This window comes from Argiope bruennichi, chromosome 4 (genome assembly GCF_947563725.1).
Source record: "Argiope bruennichi chromosome 4, qqArgBrue1.1, whole genome shotgun sequence".
In the NCBI taxonomy this organism is placed as follows: Eukaryota; Metazoa; Arthropoda; class Arachnida; order Araneae; family Araneidae; genus Argiope; species Argiope bruennichi.
This window is the reverse complement of record NC_079154.1, coordinates 124,782,305-124,807,747: the sequence shown is the minus strand read 5'-3', so window position 1 is coordinate 124,807,747 and position 25,443 is coordinate 124,782,305. Positions and strand designations below refer to the sequence as shown.

General features: G+C 29.7%; 2 protein-coding genes across 2 annotated transcripts in view; both read right to left on the bottom strand.

Annotated features, from left to right (window-relative positions):
• LOC129966433 (transcriptional regulator ERG homolog) overlaps positions 1–5,570 on the bottom strand; it is a 159,992-nt gene extending 154,422 nt beyond the window's left edge. Inside the window, exons 1-2 of the mRNA XM_056080857.1 lie at positions 5,507–5,570; positions 872–952 (exon numbers count right to left, since the gene is read on the bottom strand). Of these exons, the coding sequence (XP_055936832.1) occupies positions 872–952; positions 5,507–5,570 (145 nt within the window). The remainder of the gene's footprint in view (positions 1–871; positions 953–5,506) is intronic.
• A 119-nt stretch (positions 5,571–5,689) lies between these two features.
• Positions 5,690–24,951, bottom strand: LOC129966432 (uncharacterized). Its single transcript, XM_056080856.1, has 3 exons — positions 24,656–24,951; positions 22,841–23,133; positions 5,690–5,940 (listed from the first exon to the last, which is right to left on the bottom strand). The coding sequence occupies exons 1-3, from the start codon at positions 24,949–24,951 to the stop codon at positions 5,690–5,692; spliced, it is 840 nt and encodes a 279-aa protein (XP_055936831.1).
• Positions 24,952–25,443: the final 492 nt, after the last annotated feature.

Here is a 25,443-nt window from a genome sequence, read left to right as displayed (position 1 = left end):
CTTAAAAGTATTTTTTCAATATATTGATTGTTTATTTTCTAAGTGAAAAAAAACAAACACAAGGTGCTTTTTGATCTATAAAAATCAGCATTACGAATTGTTTTAAAAGAATATAATTATTACTCAGATGAAGCCAACAAATATTTTCATTTTTTTTAAATATCTGAAAGATGTATTGATAACATTCAAAGCATACATTTGTAAATATTACATGTATTCCTTTATAATTTTTATTCGAAACCTGTATGTGACAGAAATTTTAATCCTAATGGAAATTCCTGAATAGTAATTAAATAATTAATAGTAATGTAGTCTACCTTTTTTCTTCCAAATAAAACTGTCTTCATTAATTTATTTAAGATGAATGTTATTCTAAAAGGGGAAAAAAACCCGCTTTTTGCATTCCAAAATATTGCGCATTACAAAGGGGTAAACTTAATCAGCAGCTTCTTACAGAATGACTTGCTTTATTTATTAACTTTATTTTCTTCTGTTCAACTTGGAAGTCCACTCTACTATTTTTATTTTTTGGTAAAAAACGTCAAAAAATGAGTTACAAAAACAAGTGCGTATAAAAAATTTTTTATAAAATCTTTCAGATATGCGCAGTTCTAACATTATATCAACAATCCGAAACAAACATTTATACTTTCATCTAGATTGACTTTTGTATAACATTCCATTTCTTTGAAATCGATATTATTAAGTGTCAAGACACATAAAATATAGAATGATGGCGTTAAATAAATAGTCTTTTGCAAAGATAGATTTCATAGTGTAAATTAACTTTAAAAATAAAATTAGATAATCCTATTTACTAAATTGCGCATCCTTACAAAAATGAGTCTGAATATGGAACTTTCAAACTTACCAGACAGGACTTGTGAGGGGCCCGTCTGCGCCGATACTGGAGGCTTTTCCCTCGATGCAGGTGGCAAAGATGCTTCTGAAGCTGAAACAAAAGTAAAATATATTGGAAACGAAAAAACAAGTATGTTATGGCACAAAAAAATTAATGAATTCGTATCAAGCAATAATATAGGCGGAAATTCTTACTTTAAGAGTATTTAAATACTGAAAGACATTCTTTATAATAATTAGAAAGTAATTAATGGGTTGAAATTTTTTTCAAATGCATTTTTTTTATTTGAGATCAGAGTTAACCTTGAAAACTTTAATTATTTTGATTTATTTAATAGAAGTCCCCTTTATCTCGTTATTTAGAGTTAGAATTCAATGAATTAAATAATATAAGGCATAAATGAAATTTTGAGAGCTTCCAAGGTGGTGAAGTAATACGAAAATTTAAACGAAATACATATCTTCTGCAATAATATATCTGCACAATATTTGTTTTTTGTAAATATGATGTATTACTTTTTGACAAATAAAATTTTAATAATTTTTAACGAAAAAAATATATGTGGTTTTTAATTTACTTATATAAAAATGTTTTAAGAACAATATGGAATTGATTATATTTCTTTTTTAATGTATTATGTATATTCCAAAATTAAAATTCTTTGAAATTTATACACCTTAGGAGAAATTTCAGACTCAAATATAGAAAAAATATATAATTATTTATGCCTTTGATATGTGTTGAGTAATTCTGCATTTTGGAAGCAACTTCTAATATTAAGTATTATTTTATTTCAAAACAAAATTAAGATTAAGAGTGCTTAAATAGAATAAGTTTTAATTTAGTTTCTAGCATGCATAAGCATTTTATTTGTAAATCAAAGAAAATTCTAATTTGTCGCTGCCACTGAAATTATAAATACACTTTTTATCCCTTTTTTACCCCTTATTTTACACTTTTTCGATCCAAAGCCATTTCTGTAAAGCTTCCAACAAAATTATACTTGAGCTTCATGCGCTTTCATTTATTAATTATTTTTTCTTTTCTTTTCTTTTAATTTAATTAATTTCAGTAACAGAGTATAATGTCCTTATTTCTTGCAAATAAATTTTATAAAAACTCTTTTTTTATATTTCATATCAAGTTTGATAAGAATTCATTTGTGCATCAAAAGAAACAATAAACTGTATAAAAGGCACAAAATAAGAAATATAATTTTCATCCTTTCTTTTTTTGATAATAATGCATTTTTTACAATAAAATTTGGCTGACAAAAATGTCTTATCACTGCTAACAATTTCCCCATTTATTGAATGTGTTAGAAAGAATGGAACTTAATATAAAAAATAATGGAATTCTAACCTGTTATATACACTATATCCTTGATAATAAAAAAATCTACCGAACAGGAATCATTTTCTCAACATAAATGAAAATAATTCTGACACCATATAAGCTTAATCGAATATACATTTTCACCCTACTTATTTTCCAAACAGAGAAAAAAAAATTCTATAAATTTTCAAAATTCTGAAAATGAAGTTAGTTTTCGAGAAATGTGCAGCCTGATCTGGTGCTTTCAATTAATTCATTGGAAATTATCTATTTTATCGAAATTCAATCAAAAATATTAAGATATATTTTAAAAAATACAGAATCTTGACTGATATCCATGTTAAATACAGCATTTCTAATAATGCGATATGGAAATTTTTGCAACAAAAATATTTTTTTAAATAAATGCAACAGCAATTTTTGTAATAAGTAAGGTTATGGAATACAACACGAAATATAAATAATATGCGATTATTTCTTCTGATACTTAGATATTTTTTTGCTTCGTTTTACAGAGATAAATTTATTGTTTAAATACAATGAGAATTAAAAAAGCATTCAGTTTAGATCTGAAGTGACTTTCGAGCTGTTCCAAATAGTGTTAAAAACTTTTTTATAGAAGAATTTATTATTTTTAATGTTAATGTTTTTATTATTTATTAAGTTAATGGATAATTTTTTCAAACCAGGACCTTTAGAGTTAACACAACAGAATAACTTAATAAAAAAAAGTTGTCACATATTATTTGGACCTTAGAAATTGCATCATTTATTTACTGACGAGCTTTAACTTTTTTCTATTTATAATCCGAAGAAGTATTTCTCTTCCCTAGTTGGCAACATATTAATTTTGATTCAGCTGACGTGCATATTAAAATTAAATCGTTTGATGATTTGTATTATTTGTTAAAAATATTCCTAATTATTCAGTTTCATGTTGTTTTATTTTTCATACTTTGTAAAAAAATTATTATTGTTCTTACTCATATTAAATGAAAAAAATAGGCTTTCGTATATCCCAAGAATTTATTTAAGTTCACGGACACATATTTTAGATTCAAGTTTTCCTTCTTTATCCTTGAAAATGATCCACTTACAAATTTTGATAACGGAATAAAATCTTTGGTTTCTTTTTGTATACCAAATCTTTAATATGATTCGAAATAAATAAGTTACATTTTCAGGAGAGCAATTTGGATATTTATAAGTAGTAAATCGCATTCCAACCTCATTATCAATGACCTAAGTCTGTATTTGATAGCTGAATGATACTAACCCAGACATAGTTTTGCACTTTCATTACATAAATAAGAATTTCTGAAAATAGCTATTGCGCTTCATTTCAAAACAACGGCTAGGAAAATACTTTTTTTTTATGATACGCATTAGTGAGGCTCTGAGAAATTATTTCAGATCAAATTCTGTCTTAGTTAAAACTCACTTTATATTAGTAGAGTTTATGTTTTTAGAGTGGATGGTTTGTCTTTGTTGTTTTTATGGGGTATTCCTTTTATCTTTCTTTTCTATTAATATATTTATATTTTTTTATCCATTATAATCTAAAATATTCTATTCCCGAATTATTATTATTTTCTTCTTCTATTTCTATCTGATATTATTTTCTATTTAAATTTTTATATAATTAAGATGAAATTGTCTCTTTATTTGTTCATAGCCAAATCATTTTCAGAATATCTTGTATAAAGCATATTACAATAAAATCCTTAGTATTGTACTGCCACGAGTATTTTATCAAAATTAAAGCTAGTTGAACTTACATAAAAAATAAATATGATGGAGTTACAATGTTCTCTAGTTAATTTTTGGTTGGTCTATGTAATGCATTTTGATAGTTATTACTTCGTTCTGTAATAAAGTATAGAACATCTGTTCCAATACATCAATTGGGGTGTTTCTTTAATGCGTGGGAAAAAAACCACAACTGTATGTGATTTCGTTAACAACAAATTAAGCATTTTCAAATCAATACTTCAATCAATCTGAGTAGATTTAGATGAAAATCCAAGTAAGCAGCTATTGCACGAAATGAGCTATCAACTCTTTTTAGAAATGAATAGACATATCAAATGCCAATCGAAATATAAAAAAAAACTTTGAACATTAGATCGATAAATATATCTCCAATAAATATAAGTCGCATGAAAAAAATTAATTCATTTTGCTAAATATCCAAATTTTGTAAATTGTCAGGTAGGAATTTATCTGGATAAGCTTTTAATTAGAATTTAATTTCAAAAAGTAATAAAAATGTTTCCTCAATTCTCTAGTAGAGAAATGAAAACAAACAAACCGTCATTAAAACAAATTTATTAATATAAAATTTTACATGCATAAAAAAAACCCTAATTCCTTTCTTTATGCCATTTTTTTTTTTTTTTTTTTGTAAAACATTACGTCTTCTATATATGTGTGTGTGTGCGCTTGTTTGTGTGTGTGTGTTGGTTTGTCTGTGTGTGTGCTTTCGCTATACACAGCTATATATATTTTTTTAAAAACCTAATTCCTTTTTGTAAGCTACTTCATTTTTAATGGAAAGTGATTTCCCCTATATATATATATATATATATATATATATATATATATATATATATATATATATATATATATATATATATATGTAGCATATTTTGATTGAAGTAGAATGCAGGTTCGAAGCAGTGAAGAGACTTGGTATTTTTAATTTCGTTTTATTCTATTCCGAGTGGCAGGCAGGATTATATACAAGAAAACGCAGCGTGACCCAAAGCAGAAGTAAGAAAAGGGAAAAAAGAGCCAAACAGATGATCACTGGCCTTATATAACATTGGATTTCTGGCCAGGCGCCAATTCAATACACCTGTGACCTTTGACACCTTTTGAAGGGTAAAAGTATCACTTTCATTTAATAGTAGTACTGATGGCGCATTATTTTTACAAAGGGATTAATTAAACCGAGAGTGGAATTGGATCACGAAATAAGAGAATATTTTAGAATGAAGTTACTATGGGCTGAATTAAGATAAAATCTTGGAAATTAATTAAATTGAAATTAGAATTAAAATATCATTACATTTATATATGACATTATTTCGCCCTATATTTTCTCGCTCTTACTGGTGTGAAGCGGAAATTTGACGTGAAAGGTAACATCTGAGCTAATGCTCACGCTATCGAATCAAAATTCAAATATTGCTTCGAGATGATATGTGAATACAACTAAACAAAACGTCTCTTACTGATATTTTTTAGGCAGAAATGCTTCAATGCATGGTACTTAAAGTTTCGAAAATTCTTTTCCATTAATCGTACATCTGGGCTGAAATAGACGATAATTGAGAACTACTCGAATATTAGGAAATTCATTTACCACCATTATCCGAGCAGCTGTATCTTTAAAAATACAAACATCTCCCGAAATATCTTTCGGAATCGGATCATTAATCGACCTTTTCTCCTATCGAACCGGAAGGCCCCCCTCCACCCCGAGAGCACTTAAGGACGGTCCCGTTGCTTTTTCCAGGGGAAGAGATCGATGCACTTACTCTGTCGTAGGAAGTTGAGATGCGCGTACAGGACTTCCCCGTTGTACGGATTGGTCAAGCGGCTGAAGTCCTCGCGGGTCAGCTGACAAAGCTCCCGGCCAATGACGTTGAAGCGGGCAGCGTCCACCTCGTGCAGATTGTACTCCTTCACAGCCCACTCCAGCCATTGCTTCACGTGCTCCGGGTTCCACAACACAGGATCTAGGGGGAAGAAACAGTGCCTTGAGAGTAGGTGGACGTTAGAAACTCTCAATTTGCCTGCTAAAATACGAGAATTTTCAGACTAGAAATCGAATTAAATTATGGCATTTGAACTTAGAACTGAAATAGAAAAGTTTTTGATTCAAACTAAGCGATATGGATTTTTTTTTTTTTTTTTGTCCTTTAAATGCCCTAGTAATTTGACATTAAAATGCCGTCTATAATTAGAATTTTCAGTAATTGAACTAAATTATTGCAGTTGGAATTGAAAAAAGGAAGGTTTTTAAATTGAAATAGGAAGATTTTTAATTCGAACTAGACGATATTCGATTTTTTTTCTGCCCTTTAAATGTCCTAGAAATTAAAATGGCATTAAAAGGCTGTCTATAATTAAAATGTTCAAAAATTGAACTAAATTATTGAAATAGAAAGTTTTTAATTCGAACTAGACGATATTCAATTTTTTTTCTGTGCTTTGAATTTTCTAGTAATTTGGCATTAAAATGTCTGTAATTAGAATTTTCCGAAATCGAACTAAATTATTGCATTTGGAATAGAATAAGAAAGGGTTTTTTGTTCTTTAAATGTCTTAGTGACATTAAAATGCTGTCTATAATTAGATTTTTCAGAAATCGACTAAATTATTGCAGTTGTAATTAAAATAGGAAGGTTTTTAATTCAAACTGGATGATATTCGATTTTTTTTTTCTGTCCTTTAAATGTCCTAGTAATTTGGCATTAAAATGTTGTCTGTAATTAGAATTTTCAGAAATCGAAATAAATTATTACATTTGAATTTGGAATTGAAATAGGAAAGTTTTGGAATCGAACTTGGCGATATTCGAAATTTTCTTGGCGATATTCAAAAATTAGAGCTCACATAAATTAATTTAAAACAAAACTAAAAATTGCAATCGTTGTATGTGATTTTTTTATTTATTTATTCCCAACTGTTTTAGTCTGTTAAATACGTCCTCACCATGTGCTTTTGGTAATTGTGATTTTAATACCTTTAATTTTATTTTTTAATTCCCTTCAATAAGCTTCAGAACATGACTTTTACAAAATACAGCCAATCTAAAAACTCATAAAATTTTTACTGTTTTAAAAAGTATTTGATAATTTGAGATGTGAAAATGTAAATTTCATTATTTATTATACAGTTTTATTGTGCAATTATTATTTTCGAGGTGAAGTATAATGTTAGTTAAATTATTTTTTATTGAAATCACAATAAAATTGTTAAATATTTTCAAAGGATTCTAAATTCCTTTTGAATTTATAAACATCTATTTCCTCTTATTTTATTCAATTTCTCAGATCCTAACATATGAACAAATTGTTTGATCTTCATTCAGCAACCCAATATACTCCATTAAAACCACTGAGAAACATTGTTTATCAAAACATTAATGAAAAAAGCGTTTAACAAAAGTAATCGCTATTCATAATGCTATATTTTATCTCTCTGAAAACCAGCATGTCAATATTATTTTAATTTAACACCTTCTTGCGTACACATAATTTATGTGGTTGCACATATGCACGTATGAAATAAGAAATGTTATAATTGATATTCAAGATAAACAATGAAGGTATGGTTTTTCTCTCTTTTATAATAAACGTTTGAACTCTAACTGATTTTTTCTATACTATGTATAAATTTATTATTATTTTCTTAAAAAGAAACTTTGAAATTATTATAATGAATTTGCAATAGTAGGAATAAATGTGTATTATTTAAAAATGTTTGTGACTATCTCGGTTATACATTTTTTTCCATTTATACGTGGTTTTACTTCAATCCCTTGAAAGTCATATAAACGGTATTGTACTATGAAGTGAATTTGAAGGCCTCTCGGTATAAAAAATGAACTAGAATGGATAATGTCAGTTATTCTTGTGAGCCCATTCTTGATTCTGGAAACTCAGATTGCTCAAATGCTATCTTTCTATCTTTTATTTGGAGCTGTAAAGTGAATGCTTATTTATCTATTTTATTAATTTATGAATTATTTATATATATATATATATATATATTTCAAAATACTTATTTGGGCACAAAAATTGCATCAAAATATCAAGTTTATCGAAAAAATTGCATTTATCTCCATTCAATTCATGTTTCAGCTACAAATAAGTAATATCTTCGGTAAATAACGACCCCATGAACGCAAGATATTGTACGATATCTCCATAAGTTTGTTCGATATTCTCCAAATATCGAAGCATTTCTCGTAAACATACTGTTTCAACAAATATCTGAACAACAAGATTCTCAGGGAAATCTAGTTAAATATTTTTACCAGTGACTCCATCGGCTCTAGCATATGAAATTTCATGGAGGTTGATTTGAATAATTATTTGCAATTTCTAAGAAATATTTTCCAATGTTGCATCCATTTAAGCTCCCTCTCATTTATTTTTTGAATTTGTGTCTTATGACCATTCGTTTCTGTAAAAAATTTCTTCTTTTAATCTTGAAATTTATCTCAAGATTTCTGAAATATCCTGCAGTTACAGATGTTATTCGTAAATTCTTTATTCGTAAGATAATGATGTAATTATTAGAGAAAATCTCAAAGATGCTTCTTGCTTTGAAGAGACTTAACGGTTCAATCAAATACTCAAATTCCATTTCCTTCTTAATTTAATTACTTTCACAATTGATTTTAATTACTTGATAAATTAACAACAACAAAATGTTATTGCTTCTATGTATCAAGCAATTGCGTAATTGTGTGGAATATTGTTTGATGCCTTTCAAGCAATTGGTTTATCGAATTTGTTGTGGCAACAATGATATGTATCTATTTATTTGCTCAGCATCTCCAAGACAATTTTGTTAAATTCTATTGACGAATGATTGGCTAAACAAGACTCGTGTTCCACTTCAAAAATAAGTATATAAATAACAACAAAATGGAGATTTTATTCTTTGTGCACAGCAATGAATAAGAATCTCGTGATACATGCACCCTCCTCTCTTTTACCTCCTCTGATATAATAGAAACCCCAGCTCCATGGAAGTTCCAGGAAGTCTGAGACACGTGACAAGTGGCGTCACTTCCGCCACCAGACAAAAGTCAAACGCTCGCCATCTACCGGCGGGGAGGAAAATCAAAAGAATGGAGTTAGATAAGGAAAGAAAGGAGGGAAAAAAAATAAATAATAATGGTGGGAGGGAGGCAATGAGTGCCATTCGAGGCAGAAGAATTGATGCCGGGGGTGGTTCATTGTGTGGGTGCAAGAGCGCAGAAGGAAGACCCCCTTCCCTCCGCCCTAATTGTCATTCGGCTCAATTTATTCCCAATTCTCACTGCCGGATAAAGCACCGTCCACACGTGTGTGGACGATGCTCGTTTAGGGTCACCGGCGGAGGATTTTTAGTTGAACCGAAGAGAGACGGGAAGAACGAATGCTGCCTTTAGTCCGAACTGTTTTAATTGCCCGATTATGTAACAGGGGTTTCTTTTTTTTTTTTAACCCTTTTAAATAAAATGTAGATTTCCCATGTGTTGTTAGATATCAGTTCTACACTGAAGCATTTCTACATGGAAAATAATTATAAAATCCAACTTAAACCACCTATTTTTTTTGTGTGTGTGTGCGTGTGTGTGCGTCTATAATCATCCAGTTTGCATAAATATCTTTGCAATCACTCAGATTCTTGATCTTGTTTTCTCGATCGCCGAGTTTATATATCTCGGCTCGAGTTTATATATAAAATTATACTGTACGAATTAAAATATCGCAATCGACTACTCCGTCCGCCCTTAGCACACGGAAAAGGCAACGCTGCGACAATATTGGCCGGAACTATTGTTGATTTTTAAAAGCAACGGTACAATTCCTCTCGTACGTCCCGTCATCGGTAGATAGTAACCAACTCTACATCATTTCTGTGGACACCAGACAGCGAGAAACAATTACCGTATACCAGAAATTTCTCATCTCCATATCCGAGATACCCCCAGGGGCAACGAATTGTAATATAGAAGAAGTCCTCAAATAGTCTTGAGGACTGCAAAAATGAAAAAATTAATTCTACAATTTTTTTTTTTTTTTTTGCAGAGAAAAAAATAATTTAACAGCTGAATTAAAAAATAACACTTAAATGGTAAACAAACAATGTGCCTCTGTTAAGTAAAATGAAGACTATGAGATAGTTTTGACAGTCACGGCCAGACGACATCAAATATCGGGATAGAGTTTAATGACCCAAGGCAAACTATGTCCAAAATATAATATATGATAAAAATATATAAATAAAAATGAGAATAGAAAAAAGGAAGAATCAATAAATGTTGGAATAGAAACAATATTCTGCAAGGAATAGGAGAAAAAGTGAATGTGAGATATTATCTGTCGGGCACCAGATAATCTTTTATTTCGAGATAAAAAAAAATAATGCATTTTTAACATGCATTACATTGGTCAGAAGAGTTTTAATATGTGGTCCGAGGTAAGCAAACCTTATACTTTATAATTAAATGTTTCTCTAAATTGTTATAATAGTTGCATTTTTTAATTCTTCGACAAATACATTTTCCTTCTAGCAGAACTTACATAAATATACAAGAAAAAGAGTAATTTGTGTGTCATTCAATTTTTAAATGCTTTTCTTCGAAGTATATTAAATCAGCACTTCATTTGATTTATTAGAAATTTAAAAAAATATTTATTTATAAATAATCGTTTATAGTTAGTCATAAAAAAACTCAGTTCTATCGAATTAAACTCATTTTTTAATAAATTAATGAAATAAAGTGCAATCCACAAATAACATATGCTAAATTGTTAAATTTATATTACATGCAGTCTATTTTGCATCTAAAATAATGAAGATTATGAAGAGATTTTTGCAATCAGAAAAGGTAAAATGAAGGGAAATGTCTTTTATTAAATCTGGATGAGCACATTTCAAATAAATTCGCTGTAATGTTTAGCGAGAAATATAAGTAATCCTCATCATATTTGACTAGACAGCTCAGGATGGACCAGTGCCTCCCTCTGAATTCTGTTCCCCCGCATTCTATTTTTGAAACTTGTGCGCCAGTTTCTTTAGTTGTTTAGCAAGAAATATAAGCAGTCATTCATTGAAATAATTAGTTATTACTTTTACTTAACATCACTGAATTGCCTATTTTTAAATCAATAAAAGGTTTAAAAATGGAAGTATGTTAAATCTATTTCAAAGTTTTAAAAAAATTGTTTTGCCCAAATTTTTCAATTTTTTCCTGTTCTTGAACAACTTAAGTTGTTCCAGAACAGGTTCAAAATAAAAGCTTTTAGCGTTCAAAACGATTTCGATTTGATCAAATTTCTTAATTTTCTGTATGAGCAGTTTTATCTCAAGATACTACTTTGTTTACAAAATAATAATAATAATTTTAGTTTTCTAATTACTAAAAGTAGTGGGAAAAAAGATAGCTTTTATTGACCAAAAAAGGTGGAAATATAATTTTTAATCCTATCCTTCGTATCTGTCAGACACACAAATAGCTGAATGCATTTTAGAAAATAATTTGTCTAAATATGTATGATCTCACTTTTTTTTACACGAAATGTTTTCAATTATCCTATATTAATATGGATTGCTGCTGTTAAACAGTATGGAGTAGGAGAAAAAAAAAGTGGAAATATATATATTTTTTAATAAAATTTGAGGGCTTTGTCCCTTGCTCGCTTTCTTTCACCAACCCCGATGTTGTCCTATATTCTAAGCGACGTTCGTCAGTTCCAGTTAGCAAGTTTTAAACTCCACTGGCCTTTCGTTCAATGTTGGTAGTTTAAGCTTTCTATGATGAGAACATAATTATCCGATTCAAAATTCAAAACCCCACAACAAAGAGAATTTTATTTGTTTATATCTCCAATATCTAGATACTGAATCAATTTTTTACATTTTCCACCGATCAGCTTTTCTTTTGAAATTACCAGATTCTCGGTCGGTCTTTTTTCCCATTATTTCTTTATCTCATATCGTTTTACAACCCATTACTATTTAAAAAGCAATGCAGGCTTAACACATGTATTGCTTTGGTATTCAGACTGTTGCAAATCGAGAGACAAAAAATTTCCATTACTCGAAAAAGACAAACTGGAAGATTATTCATTAGTGTTGCCACAACCGTGTCTCTAAAAGTAGAATTAACAAATAATATTTGTTTAATTTCAATTGCTGTTAATTTGGTGTTAATTAAAGCTTTACTTTTCCTTTTTGTCGCCAATTCACCGCCAAGTGCAATATCAATACTTATTACGACGATTTAATAATTCCCATTAATTATATCAAACAAAACTGACAAAACCAACCTCGAATGTCATGGGTCAAGTGACTCACTATCTACCAGTCACACAAAGCGAATAAAATTCAATGTTTACTTCAAATTTTTTAAATAATAGATAGATACCCTGTATGTAAACTTGAGGTGGTTTACTCTCAGTGAGTTATAAGATTCTAATAAGTCACGCATGCGCAGAAGGAAGATTGCGCATGCGCTGAGAGAGCGGACAAGAGCTCGTCGAGACAATAGCAAGCCCTTGTCTCTATGGGACAAATACTTGTTACTGTATAGTTTCTGCCCATGTGTGGTCTTAATGGGTGGTTTGTAGCTGGTTAAGTGTAAACCTGCCATTACAATCATTCCTGATATTATGTATTTTAAAATTAATACAATAACTTATATAACCATCTAATTAATTATCAAAGCCGATCATAGTAAAAAAAAGTTGTGAGCTATATTAAAAAAACAAGTTGATTAGTTTATAAAACATTATGAGAACAAATTTCTTTACTGTAGATCGCTGTTTTCCAGCTAATATATCACGCAGTCTTATGCAAAACACCATGCCTATATTTGAGGTTTTGCAGTATTTCAAGATTGCCTTAATAAATATTTGGTTCAATCATACGAGCAATATTTTCATTGCTGATATTCATTACATATCATTTAAGGAAATAGCAATTCTTTTCCCTTTAACCCTTATAAGAATACAAACATATAGAAACACAAATGAAATTTTTGATTGGTCAGCACCCAGAAATGTCCACAAACATTAACGAAACATTAACAACGGCAATCATTAACATAACGGTCAATACAGCTTGGTGTCTTCAGAATATTTCTTTGATCATATCAATTTTTTAACTGAATTTTCACAACTTTTAAAGACTTTTTTATATATAATATTTGTAACAATATTTTTCATTGTTGAAATGAAATCTAAACCTTTTCAAATATTCTTAAAAAAATTTAATTCCATGTTTATCATCCAAATTTGAAAGCTAAAGAATGAAGATTCTGATTACTTTTTTCATATTTTAAGCGATTTCTTTAAGAATTTAAAATTTTAAAAATTTTATTTCATCAAACATTTTATAGAATGCTATCAACAAAGTATTTTAATATATTAAGCAATATATATTATGTGTGAAAAATCATAATTTGATTTTTATATTATTAGTATGTTCCAATTCACTTAATGTACTGTTAGATGTGCTCATAAAACAGTATAAAGTATTTGAGCCTATTCATTTTAATGTAGAAAATAATTTTTTTCAGTCAACTCTCATTCTATATGAAAAATAAAAAATAAAAATATTGCTTTTGAAAAACTCAATTAGTGTGACGTTAATTAATGCGTTGATAAGTGCAAATGAAATGTGGCGTCATTTAATCGGACTCTTAGGGAAGTTCATTTTGTGCAAAAATTAAAAAGAGTGTAAAGTTACTTAAATAACATAGTTTATACGTCTATTACAGTTTGGTATTTAAAAATATTTTTCGGTTTGAATAATTAATTTCAAATTATGTTTAAAAAATTTAATTAAAATTAAGCAAACCAAGATTATTTGCAACCCAGCTGATCGCTGAAAACGAAGCGTTTTCTGACAAAAATAATCAATAAAAATAAATTAATATAAAACCAAAATGGTGAATAATAAAGAAATAAATTGTATTCGAAAAAATATTGAGTAATGCATGCAGAATCTTTTGAGAAAAGCAATTAGCAATTAATTACTATTCTTTTCAGAATTTTTTTTCTTTCTTTTTTACTTTTTCTTTTCTGCTTACGTCGAATTATTGTTTCATTTAAATTCTCATTAAGAACGACATCAAATAAATTAATAACTCAGCAGCTCGTAAGTTATTTCATTCAGTGGGAATGCAATCTGCATTCGAGCAATTAGAAAAAAAAAGGGGGGGGGAGGAACATAAGCAATTCCAAATAAACAACATCCCAAAACCCACACCGGCGTAATTTTCTAATTAGAACATCCAAAAGACAATCAGTTTTTCGTTATCTTCGAACAAAATAAAATGATAGCATCGCACGGTTGAAAAGCGGCGCTTTCCAAATTAGGAAATCGCTAATTGTCTTCAAATCTCTTTTTTTCCTACTGCAGCGACGGTGGAAAGAAAGGCCGTATTATTATGCCAGGAAGCTGCATCTTTGCACGCTGTTGAACCTATTCCTGCGTCCGATGATTGGCTAGAGGCCTGCGTGACGACACTTTTCTTGGATTCATGACGGCTCTGATTGGTGGAATGGCGGAGATGACTTAGCATTAGCTTTCGATTTCGTGGAAACAAGGGATTTCCGCGATCTTTGCTCTATTCGAATTCGGAGTGGAGAAAGGAATATTCTGAAGAACATAAAAATAAATAAATATTTTTTTTTAATTTTTTGGGAAAGACAATGATTAATTTTCCGTTGCAAAGAGAAATTATTTATGAACAATTAATTAAAGCTACTGGAAATAAATTGACAATTGTTAAAATGATTATACGGAACATATAGTAGTTCCTTTACTATTGTAGTATATTCCTTACGAAACTGATGTATCTGTTTCCTTTAATAAATTAAAATTTATATTGCTCAGTTTATACAGTTTATAAATTTCTAAAATTTCGAGAATATATTTTTTAGAAAAAAAAGAAAAGAAAAAGAAAGGAAGAAAGGAAGGAAGAAAAAGAAAAAGATAGAAAATAAAAAAAAAATTTCGTTTTCGTCTTTGAACGTTAATATATTTAACAAGTGTCGATTTGTAGAACTGGGAAAGAATTTTGCAATCTTTGTCATTGTTTCGGTTTCAACTGATCATATTGTCTACAATTTCTGTAAATGCGTTGTTATGTTCTGCAAAGTTCATTAAACTAATATATTATTTACACTAATGCTCACTACAGTAACTCTTGTTTACAGTAATGTTAATGTTTACTCCAGCATGTTTCCAATTGTCTCAGAGAGTTTTGTGGTTTAATCCGGAAAGCATACTCTGATTTCTGCTGTTGTTTCTAAAGGCATTTGTCATAGACAAGTCCATTGACTACTTTCATTTCTGATCACCATAACAAACTTATTTAAAGAGATTATAGTTCACATGATGTGAAATTACTACTTATTGCCTTAGAATTTATTTTACTTAACGTTCCGAACTATCCCAAAATACCTTAGCTTTTTTTTGTTTTTCAATGAAAATGCAATTTATTTAATAGAATACTGCGTATAAATAATCATAATAATTTAATGTCTTCAATTTGGAGCAATTTATAATTATTCTATCTCTGATTTGGTCAGGAAGTCTAGAAATTATTTATTAAAACAGAAATAATTGAGAATTTTGAAGCATAATAGGAAAATCTAAGGCTTAGAAACACCCTTTAAAATTAGCATTTCAGTTTAATAGTTAAAAAAAGTTTCCGTTCCAAGTAGAACATTCAATCTTCAATTCAGATATTTAGATTTTTCCTGAACATTCAATTCAGATATTCAATCTTTTCATGTTTAAGTAGATTTTTTTTTCTATCAATATATATCTCAGATGTGTGTGTGCGTGTTTGTGCGCGCACCCGCCCTACCCTAAATACTTTTTTTTAATTCATAAATGAAAATACTGATTGAAGAAATTCAAGACTTCTCAGAATCAAGAATTATAATTATGTGATTAATTAGATAGATTAGATTTGGAATTAAATTTAGACATTTCTTTTTGTCTTCTTCGGAATTTTTTTAATTGATTTCTTTTAACCGATTCATTTCTTTCTTCAGTCATGAGAAAAAAAAAAATCGTTTTACAAATCACTGTTTCGAACTTAAAAAAGAAATGAAAACTGTCCAAATTCGAAACTGTTTCTTGTGAGACAATTTTCACGAGTTCATTTGTAATAAAACTTGAAGCAGAATCATAACGCTTTTAATTCACAATAAAAAACTTAATTTATCTCTCCTTTCCAAAACACAAATATAAAATTTGAATTAACATTAAATGTGAAATTTGAATTAACATTAAATGTGAAATTTGAATGAAAATAGTAATTGAATTTTGAAAAGAAAGAAAATTCTTATTATATTTAGTCTTTTGACTTGAAACTATACTATGCTTTCAAAAAATTACATTTAAAAATTTATAAAAATATTTCAGTATGAGTTAAAAAAATAGCCTTGGTATTTAGCCCATTTCATTCATTGTATTTTAACAATTCATGCAATACAATCGGAATTGAGTTTCATTCAATAAAAACTGCTTTCAAGAATTGAAATATCGAGACAAAAACTCTTTAAGATTGCAGTCGGAAGTATTATATTTTTAACCCTATTTAACACTTCTTCAAGCTCCGTGTGCTTGTGCCGGGTAAATAATTTAATCCTTTTAGCTCTCAATAATTCAACTTTCTTATATTAAAAATTTTCAAATTGAAATAACGAGTGTTTTGTTATTACTAATCGCTTTTCACAAGCATCTAGTTTATTAAGAATATTGATTGGACTATTTCAATTAAATCTATTATTCATAACTTAATATTCATACTTTCTTCGACAAAATGAAAGTCAAATTCGTGTAAAAACATTTAAATCTTCATAATTTTGCATTTATACTCTTTATTGTGTGCACGAACCCCTTAAACCAAGTTGATGATTACAATAAATTAAAAAAATAAAAATAAATAAATAATAAAAACAACGTATTTGTCCGCGTTATCTAACATCTGACTGCTTATTGTTATTGCTAAGGGAAGCAAATTATTGCGATCTAAAGTTTATTATTATTATTGTTGTTGTTATATGTATTACTTCTTTCTCTCTTGTCAAATCCTTTTTTCTCACCTAATATATCATTTACGGCAATGGTTAAAGTATCGGCTAATAAAAATGTTTACCAATTTCTGACATAACATGTTAAAAAATTTGTGTTTAAACTTATCGTTTATTTAATATTTTAAAGAAAATATTAAAAGCATCTTGGATATTACAGCGAATCGCCAGTCTAGTTTCCTAACGCACAATGTATTTATTGCAAGCATAGGAAGTTGAGCATAACAAGAAAGCATAGCATGAGAAAGCATAACAAATCATGCTTTCTCAAGGCTATATTAGGCTAAAAAAAAAAGGCTGTTTTCTTTTGAGTTGAATGTGGCAGTTATGGAGTTTGAGTTTTTATTCTTTCTTAAGAAGTTAATCTATAAAATCATGCAGTTTATGAGGTTTTTCTCAAAGCCATAGTAATATGACATAATTTTTGTATCAATTATCAAAAATAGCAAAAAAAATTTAGATAATTACATTTTAATATTCTGCATAAAGAAGTTTTGTAAATTAAAAAATTACGTTGACATTAATAAACTTACTTCTCTATTTCGTGTAACCATATTCCTAAGTATTAAATTTCAACAATTCAACAAAAGACTAAATCGTTTTTTCGTATTAATAGAGGCGAAGTTGGAATGTGCAATACTTTCGTATGGGTTACTCGAAATAATTATTTCTTTTGAACTTTTTTTGTTTATATTTGAGTCAATTCTTACAAACTTATTCGCGAATTGCATTTGTCAAAATAGGTTGAGCTCATTATAAAAGATTCTTGAAAATCAACCGAAATACTGTCAAACATTAGTAAGATGCTTCACAGTTTTAGAACGTGGATGCGTCCCCTTTAATAGTGTGCCATATGACGCCTGACTGTCTATGATTGGGAGCAATTAAGAGATTTGCTATATTTCTAGTGTATATCTGTTATGTTTAGTAAATATTTGTTTTATGATTTATGAATTACTTTTAAAACTGTATACTTTTATGAAAGTGCTTTATAATTTATATATTATACAATAGAGAAAAGATTTAAACTGTAAAGGCAAGTTTAGCTCCTTCACATACCATACATAAGCACAGATCCATATAGTAACTAATTATTACGCAAGTATATTTAAAGAACAATGGGTTATATGTATGCAGGAATTAAAAGATGAAAGTGGTAAATGATGGTAATACCAAAAATTCACGTTTTTAAGTGTCAAACGAACAGTGCGGTAAACATGAGTCTTTTGCCCTAAGCAGTTTTAAAAAGTGTATAAAGAGATTTCTAGTTCGATTTTCCACCATTTCTGCTTTTGGGGCATTCAACATTCGATACTTTTATTCTTTAATGCTAAAGAATTAACTATAAATATTCAAAGTTTCTAAAAGAGCATTCGCTTCTTTCCCGTTTATATATCAATTCCCTTTATACAAATGTAGGTATACATTAACTAACATACATTTGCAAATGTATTAATTTAGTACTAAAAAATATGATATCAGTTTTATTAATTTTTTAGATAAATATGAAAGAAAATAATTAATTTTGTATTAATAATTCTATTTTTAAGATATTTCAAAAAGCAAGAATTTATTTAAATATAAATAACGAGCTCTGGGGAAATTGTTTCGTTTTATAATTTCCCGAATTTACACAACACAGATAAGTCTTAAAAAAATGAACGTGCAGCATGCCGCATTTCAATATCCTGAAAATGATTTATTCTATAATAAAGGGCTTCATTATGGAGGACCTATTAGCTGTTAATTGAAATCTATGAAAAGCGACGTAAGGTGCTCGGGCGAAACAGACGGAACATTAAACATTTAACATTACCAGCAGGCTTCGACGAACGCGTTTGTAAAAGTAAATCGATCCTCCTAAATTGGCTCGCAAGCGTCAGTCAAAAACGATGGAAAGCCTGCTCTGTTACTCAAAACACCTGTACATTTGGACGCAGGTGTATACGTAATGATGACAGGAATAATTAACTTTCACAAATCAAAGAGCAGCTGTTTGCGAATACATTTAGTGTTTTATCAATTTTTCGTAATAACGTATAGCTTATTGACTTTCGTTTTATTTACTTTACCCATTTTTTAAAGTGCTTTGTTCGAAAATTTTAGATTATGCTGAATATATTCAAATGTGAATATTCCGTTTCCCTTTTCCTTGTTTATTTCTTTCAGTTAAAAATGATAGAAAAAAATCCGCCATAAACTGAAAGGTGATATAAAAATGAAAGATAAATTAAATTAATATATTTCTAAGGTTTAACTCCGATTTTTTTTTCATAATTAAAATTTCTCTGATATTTGTTACGTTTAAAAACTTTCAAATTGCTTTAAAATTAATAACTTCAGATCCAAAAAAGAACTATCCAATATCGTGAATTATTACTATTATTTTATTGTTATTTTAATAATAACAATGACAGTGTCAAACCAACGGTTGCATTGTCTCCTCGAATTTTTTTGTATACTTACACAGTATATATTATTGAAAAGGTCTCTTCGGCCACCTGAATTCAAGCTTTGATGCAGAGATGGACTTTTAACAGCAGGATCATATATTAAATCTATATATGTATATAAAAAGTTAACGTACGTGGCACAGAACGCACTCTTATTACTTATTGGCTATTGGCAACTGGCAACAGTTAAATTTAAACAAATCGCTATACAAACTTTTCAAACTGCTTTATTGAACGTTTCCACAGCTGCATTTGATTCAACGCTGTGCAAATTAATGAGGTTCAAAATGTTATGAGAAATGTTGTTGAGACGATTTGTCGTGTCTCCTTAAACTCCGATCAGTCAGAGGTTACAACAGATAAAATAATTCAAAACGTCAAAGATAAATTTTAATCAAAATTAAGTTCACCGTTGCTTGATGGGTAATCGCTATGATTTAACAATGGAAATTGTTGTTTATATCTTCGAAAAATATCATCTCATAATAATTTTGCATTATCTTAAAATTCAAAAAAAAAAAAAAAACTAGCAATTTAATTTCTGTACGATTTGTTTCTTTATTTTTAATACATTTTAAAAATTGAAAACACAGTAATAATGCTTGTAATGTTGTGTTTAAATGTAAACTCTTGCATCAAAATATTCAATTGTCTGCTTTCGCTAAAGTTAAAAATTAAGACCAAAATGGATATTTCTTTGGATATCAAATCGGAAATAAGGTTTTCATATCCGTTTTTATTTTGAACATATAAACTCTTTAATATCCATCCACGGTCATTTGTAGCAAATTAATTTATTTAAAGACATGGTTTTCAATCATAACAAATAGCAAGGTGAAATTTTTAAAACTGCATTCCATATTAGTCTTATAGTCTAAATTAAAAGCAATCTGGTTAACAGCTTAAAATGACAGTATTCTGGAGAACAAGCTGGTCGCCAAAGTCGGCTAGTTTAATTTAATTTGTTTAAATTGTAGTATCTTTTGGGTTATCACATTCAAACGTAAATGAATAGACATACAGAAAGTCCAACTTTGACGGGATTGCTCAAAATTTAGAGAGCATCAAATCTACAATTCTAATTCAAAAAGTGATATAAAAGCACATATAAATAACAAACACTAAAACTTATATTTCAAATGATGATTTTTAATTATCTTCCTAGTTATCTTTTCGAGTTAACATACTCACATGAATATGGTCAGACAGACTAACTTCTTTTTGGTGGAATTTTTATAAAATTTATATAGACATGCAATTTAGGTGTAAAAATAGCACACTGAATGCCATTCATCTAGCTCCTCCATTTTTGAATTATCATTCACACGGACAGCGAATAACTCGGAAACAAGGCTTTTCAATAATCCGAATTCTAGCAGTAATGTTATTGGGTATAGAGTCTCAGTCAATCAAAGAAGATATATTCTCTCAAAATTTAATAGTACACTTTCAGCTAAAAATCAATTATGCACTCAGAATTTAGAAATTCTATTGCAAAATAAATTATTATTATATAATTATATATTTATTTTCTAATATACGAAATATTCAAAGATAAATTTTTATGTTTTCCTTTAAATTCGACGAGATTTTGAGAACTATGCTTCAGGATTTGCTAAGTTCGAAAAACGTGTTCTGTTAGTCCGTAAACATGATGACTTGGGGAAAAAAGAATAATGCAATGAGAAGTCAAATTATCTTCCTTACGTATCTAGTGAAAACAAGAACACGCATAATTAAATAAATAAAAATAAGCATACATTTTTTTTTTCATTAAAACTGTTTTTCCTAATCAAATTTTCCCTCTAATCCATTAAAGAGAGTTACTCATATTTTGGTCTGTATATTTGGGAATATTTAATAATACTGTAATAACTAAAAAATGCTATGATTCAGACATGACATTTGGTGCATAGTCTTCCCAACGACATTGTAGGTTTTGACGCAAATTTTGTACCCAAAGTTGAAAAGAACACTCAAAATCAATATGGCTACGAATTTGGAATATCGCTTCCTTGCACAGTTAGTTCCATTGTTAAAAAGGCAGTTTTACAGATAGTTCTAAAATCCTGAATAAATGCCAGTACAATGAATGATATCCGGCCTTGGCAGCCATTTAGCTACGAATTAAGCGGTTTTTGATGCAAAAGCGAATGATCCTGTAACGTTTGGAATTTTGGCGATATATAGATTAGGAGTAAAGATATGATATCTTTCTAGAATCTTTTCGACCTATCACGGAATCTATAAGAAGCCTAGAGATTAAGATGAAGCGAGTCAGTTGCGAATGGCTGACGAACTAAGAGATATGAGAAGTCTTTAGTTAAGTCTTTCGCTTGCGAGTTCTCACTGAACACTTTGTGCTGTTAAGAATTTTTTATTATTGATTTAGTATTGCTGTTTACTGCAAGTGCAGATCTTGGGAACACTTTGAATATATTTTGTTGCAGGTGCGTTTGTATTTTCATATAGAATAAAACATCGTCATTTATTATTGAGCTTGTTAGACTTTTTACCGTACATTCACCGAACGGATTAGGGATATTTTAAGTAAAAATATGCACATTTCCTCATTAAACTAGGAGAGTCAAAATGTACCTTATTATGTTAGTATAGGAAAAATTCGGGAGAAGAATATTCCCGCTGGCTATGATTCAATTTTAAGTATCTAAAGTTGTTTAACTTATATTACCAATCGTACATACTATGCAAATTAACCACATCGTAAGATGGCATTTTAAAATCAATTGTCCTTCTCGTCGTGTTGTTGTTGTTTCTAATAGCACTTGCCATGGACAAGCTCGCTGACGAAGTCATCGATCGATTTTAAGCCAAGGGAGCGTCGCTTATTTTTAATAGCTCCAACTAGTAGAGGCCAAGAGTACGTCTTAGTTACTCATGCATGATCACGCCTTCTCGTTCGTATTGTCAAGCAGTGCTTTCTGAAAGACCGGCAATGATACAAGCTATTAAGAATATTCAAGCTTCATTAACTAACGAAAAAGTTAATTCCGAGAAAGAAAATAAGTTTCAAAAAATTATAAAAATTTTATTTTAATCCATAAAATATATTTTACAAATAGGCTTATAATAGTCATTCTCTATCACTATTCAATACCATTATAGTTTTACTATTTTGCGGATGAATCACCCTGAACTTTAACTAGACATCGTTACTCGGAAATGTGAACATAACAAGCTGTTGATTTAGGGTGTCTTGACCTGACTATTATGTACGTCCTACAGATTGTAGAATACATCTGAATATCGTATGTTTAAGATAATCTATATTTAATGATCTTTCCAAAAACAAACCAACTTCTAAAAGTATTAAAAGTACTCACCAGCAGGCACAACAACCCTTCGATCACCACCCTTCCCTTTGCTGGTCACCGTATCAACTTGGTGATTACTCCTGCTCGAAGAAGTCGAAGAGGATGAAGAATTGACGGGTGGTGGTGATGTCGTCCTCGGTGCCACTTCAACGCCTGGATGCTGTCCTTGGGTGCCGTTGTTGGTAGTGGTGCCATTTAGTGCAGTGGGCACTTCAGACTGCTGCTTACCGATGTCTGTCCCACCAACATAAGAACCGGGGAACAAGGTTGGAGGATTGCTGAAGGCACTGGCGCCCAGATATCTAGAGGGAAAAGGGAGGGAAACCTGTGAATGCTTGAAAATAAAATATATTTAACACTAAATCTAGAGCTGAAAATGTTCGTGTTGTCCAAAATCGGTAACAATTATGTTTTTTGTTACCGGACTTTTACATTATCGGTTAGGGAGTAGGCAAAGAGAAAGTATTGTAATCGTCAAAAAATGCGTGCTCGAAATTTTAACTTTTTTGAATCCGAAGAACACATTTTTATGATTTATGATTGTTTATGAATGTGATTATTCAAAAATGCTTTGAGCTAAATGGGTGAAATATGGTATATGGTCTTTACTGAAAATTTATAGATATCTCGTAAATTTTGAATGAAACACATTTAGAGGAAGTTTGTCTGCCCAAATACTGCAAAACGACGAGGGCTAAATGAATTAAATTTAATGCGCAGATTTAACGTCTAAAGTGTAGATATGTATTAAATTTGAAACTAAATCTTGTCAAGTGATTGACCATCTGTTAGTCTGTACTTGTACGGGTTTTTAAACGTGATAACTCAAAGATGCTATGATTTAATTATGTGAAATTTGTTGTATGATCTTGTGACTATGGTTATAGTTCTGTGTCAAATTTAAGCTTTAATCTATTGAAAATAAAAAGGCGTCCAAATATACATTCAGTTTTTCTGTTGGTTGTGTATCAAACACAGAATTAATGGTAAAAAATAGCCAAAGATCTAATAGGCTACTTCATAACTCGCTTATAGCAGATAATTAATAATATTTAAGTACATTTATTTGAGAATATGAAAGACATTTTCTGGCAAGCTGATTTATTTTCAAGACCTTAAATTTTTATTTTAATTATCTTATTTTTACTTTTTTTATTTCACTTTTGGAAAATTCCAAATATTATTTAGTACATAAATATATATATAATTTTCAAAACATTCAGAAAATATTGTTCCTTCTTTTCCTTTCTTAAAAAAGTAATTTTTTCGATTCTTAGTATCGAATTGACTGAGCTTTGGATTTTAATGCCTTCCTCTTAACTTTATTTGAAGTAATTGGTAACTATAACTTTTGGTACTATAAGAGTTTTAATCTTTACGGAACAAAAATACTGCAATTAAAGGAAAGCACGTTTTATAACAGTAATGAGGGCGCCAACGTTTTAATGGCACTTTGAAAACTGGAAACTGAAAGCCTCTGCAGTGCTGTGTGGCATCTGTCGACCTAGGCACTTAATCTAGGCAAGGAAGGCGGAATCATTCAAGAAAATGTAGAATTTGTTGTAAGCAGTCGCTATAAAGTATAAGAGAATAATGAAAAGGCCTTATTTATCTCAAAAAGAAATCACGGTACTTAAAGAATTATAATCTCCTATTTTTATTTATCTTAAAATTAACTCTTTGACTTAATATCTCAAATGTCATAAAGGGGTCATCAAAGATTCGAAATTATATGATCCGACTTAATTTTTGAAATTACTTGAATGCGATAGAATTCATATTGAAAAAATGATGAATAATGTTCAAGCCTAAAGCTGAAGTTACCTGTTCCTGAAGGTGGCCGCCAGTGCACTGTTGAATCCTCCCGGGTCAAGCACTCTGTTGGAGTCAGCTGTGGTGGCTGCCTTGGCCGCGCTGTCTTCAGATGCCATGTAGCACCTTCTGGCAGCGAAGCGGTAGGCACATCCGGCCGCCCAGTCTTCGGCAGTATTGCTGAGGCACTCTTCTATCTTCACCTGCACCGCCTGGCCGCAAGGAGGATGGGGCCCGGAGCGCCGGGTGGTCAGGTCACTCACTTGGGACAGCCCGAACGAGCAGCTGTTGGTGGCGGCGTCGTACATCCCTCTCCTATCGCATTAGGTGGTGGAAGTATTGCCAACTCTATGAAGATACAAAGAGTTGCTTATATTACACGCTTTCATTTAACTTGTCTCGTGTTCATAAAGGTTGATTTTTGTAATCAACTTTTTCTCTCTATTTTAACAAATAAGAGTTCTGATACTCTTACAGTTATGTTCTTCTGGTGGCAATTCAATATTTTAAAGTTTATTAAGTTTAGTTCGCAATTAATAGACTCATTTTTTGTTAAATTTAATTGCACCATATAGTTGTGAATTTGAAACGAGACTTTTTGTTTTAAACTCCATTATTTTTGATAAGAAAAAGTTTTATGTACTTTATAATAATTTAATAAAAGCAGGCTTTAAAAAACTTTCTTATATTTTTGCTTAAATCGATTAGAGGAATAGCAGTAGCAACAAAAATATAAGGACATACTCCAATATAATCACAAATATTGAACAAATTCACTCGAAATCGTTAACATGTTTTAA

Bases quoted from the DNA above. Each gene is read 5' to 3' on its own strand.
- LOC129966432 (XM_056080856.1), bottom strand. From the start codon at position 24,951: ATGTACGACGCCGCCACCAACAGCTGCTCGTTCGGGCTGTCCCAAGTG. The intron at 23,134-24,655 runs GTAACTTCAGCT...TTTTCCCTCTAG, and splicing joins GCGGCCACCTTCAGGAACAG to ATATCTGGGCGCCAGTGCCT. The intron at 5,941-22,840 runs GTGAGTACTTTT...TCTTCCCCCTAG, and splicing joins AAGGGTTGTTGTGCCTGCTG to ATCCTGTGTTGTGGAACCCG.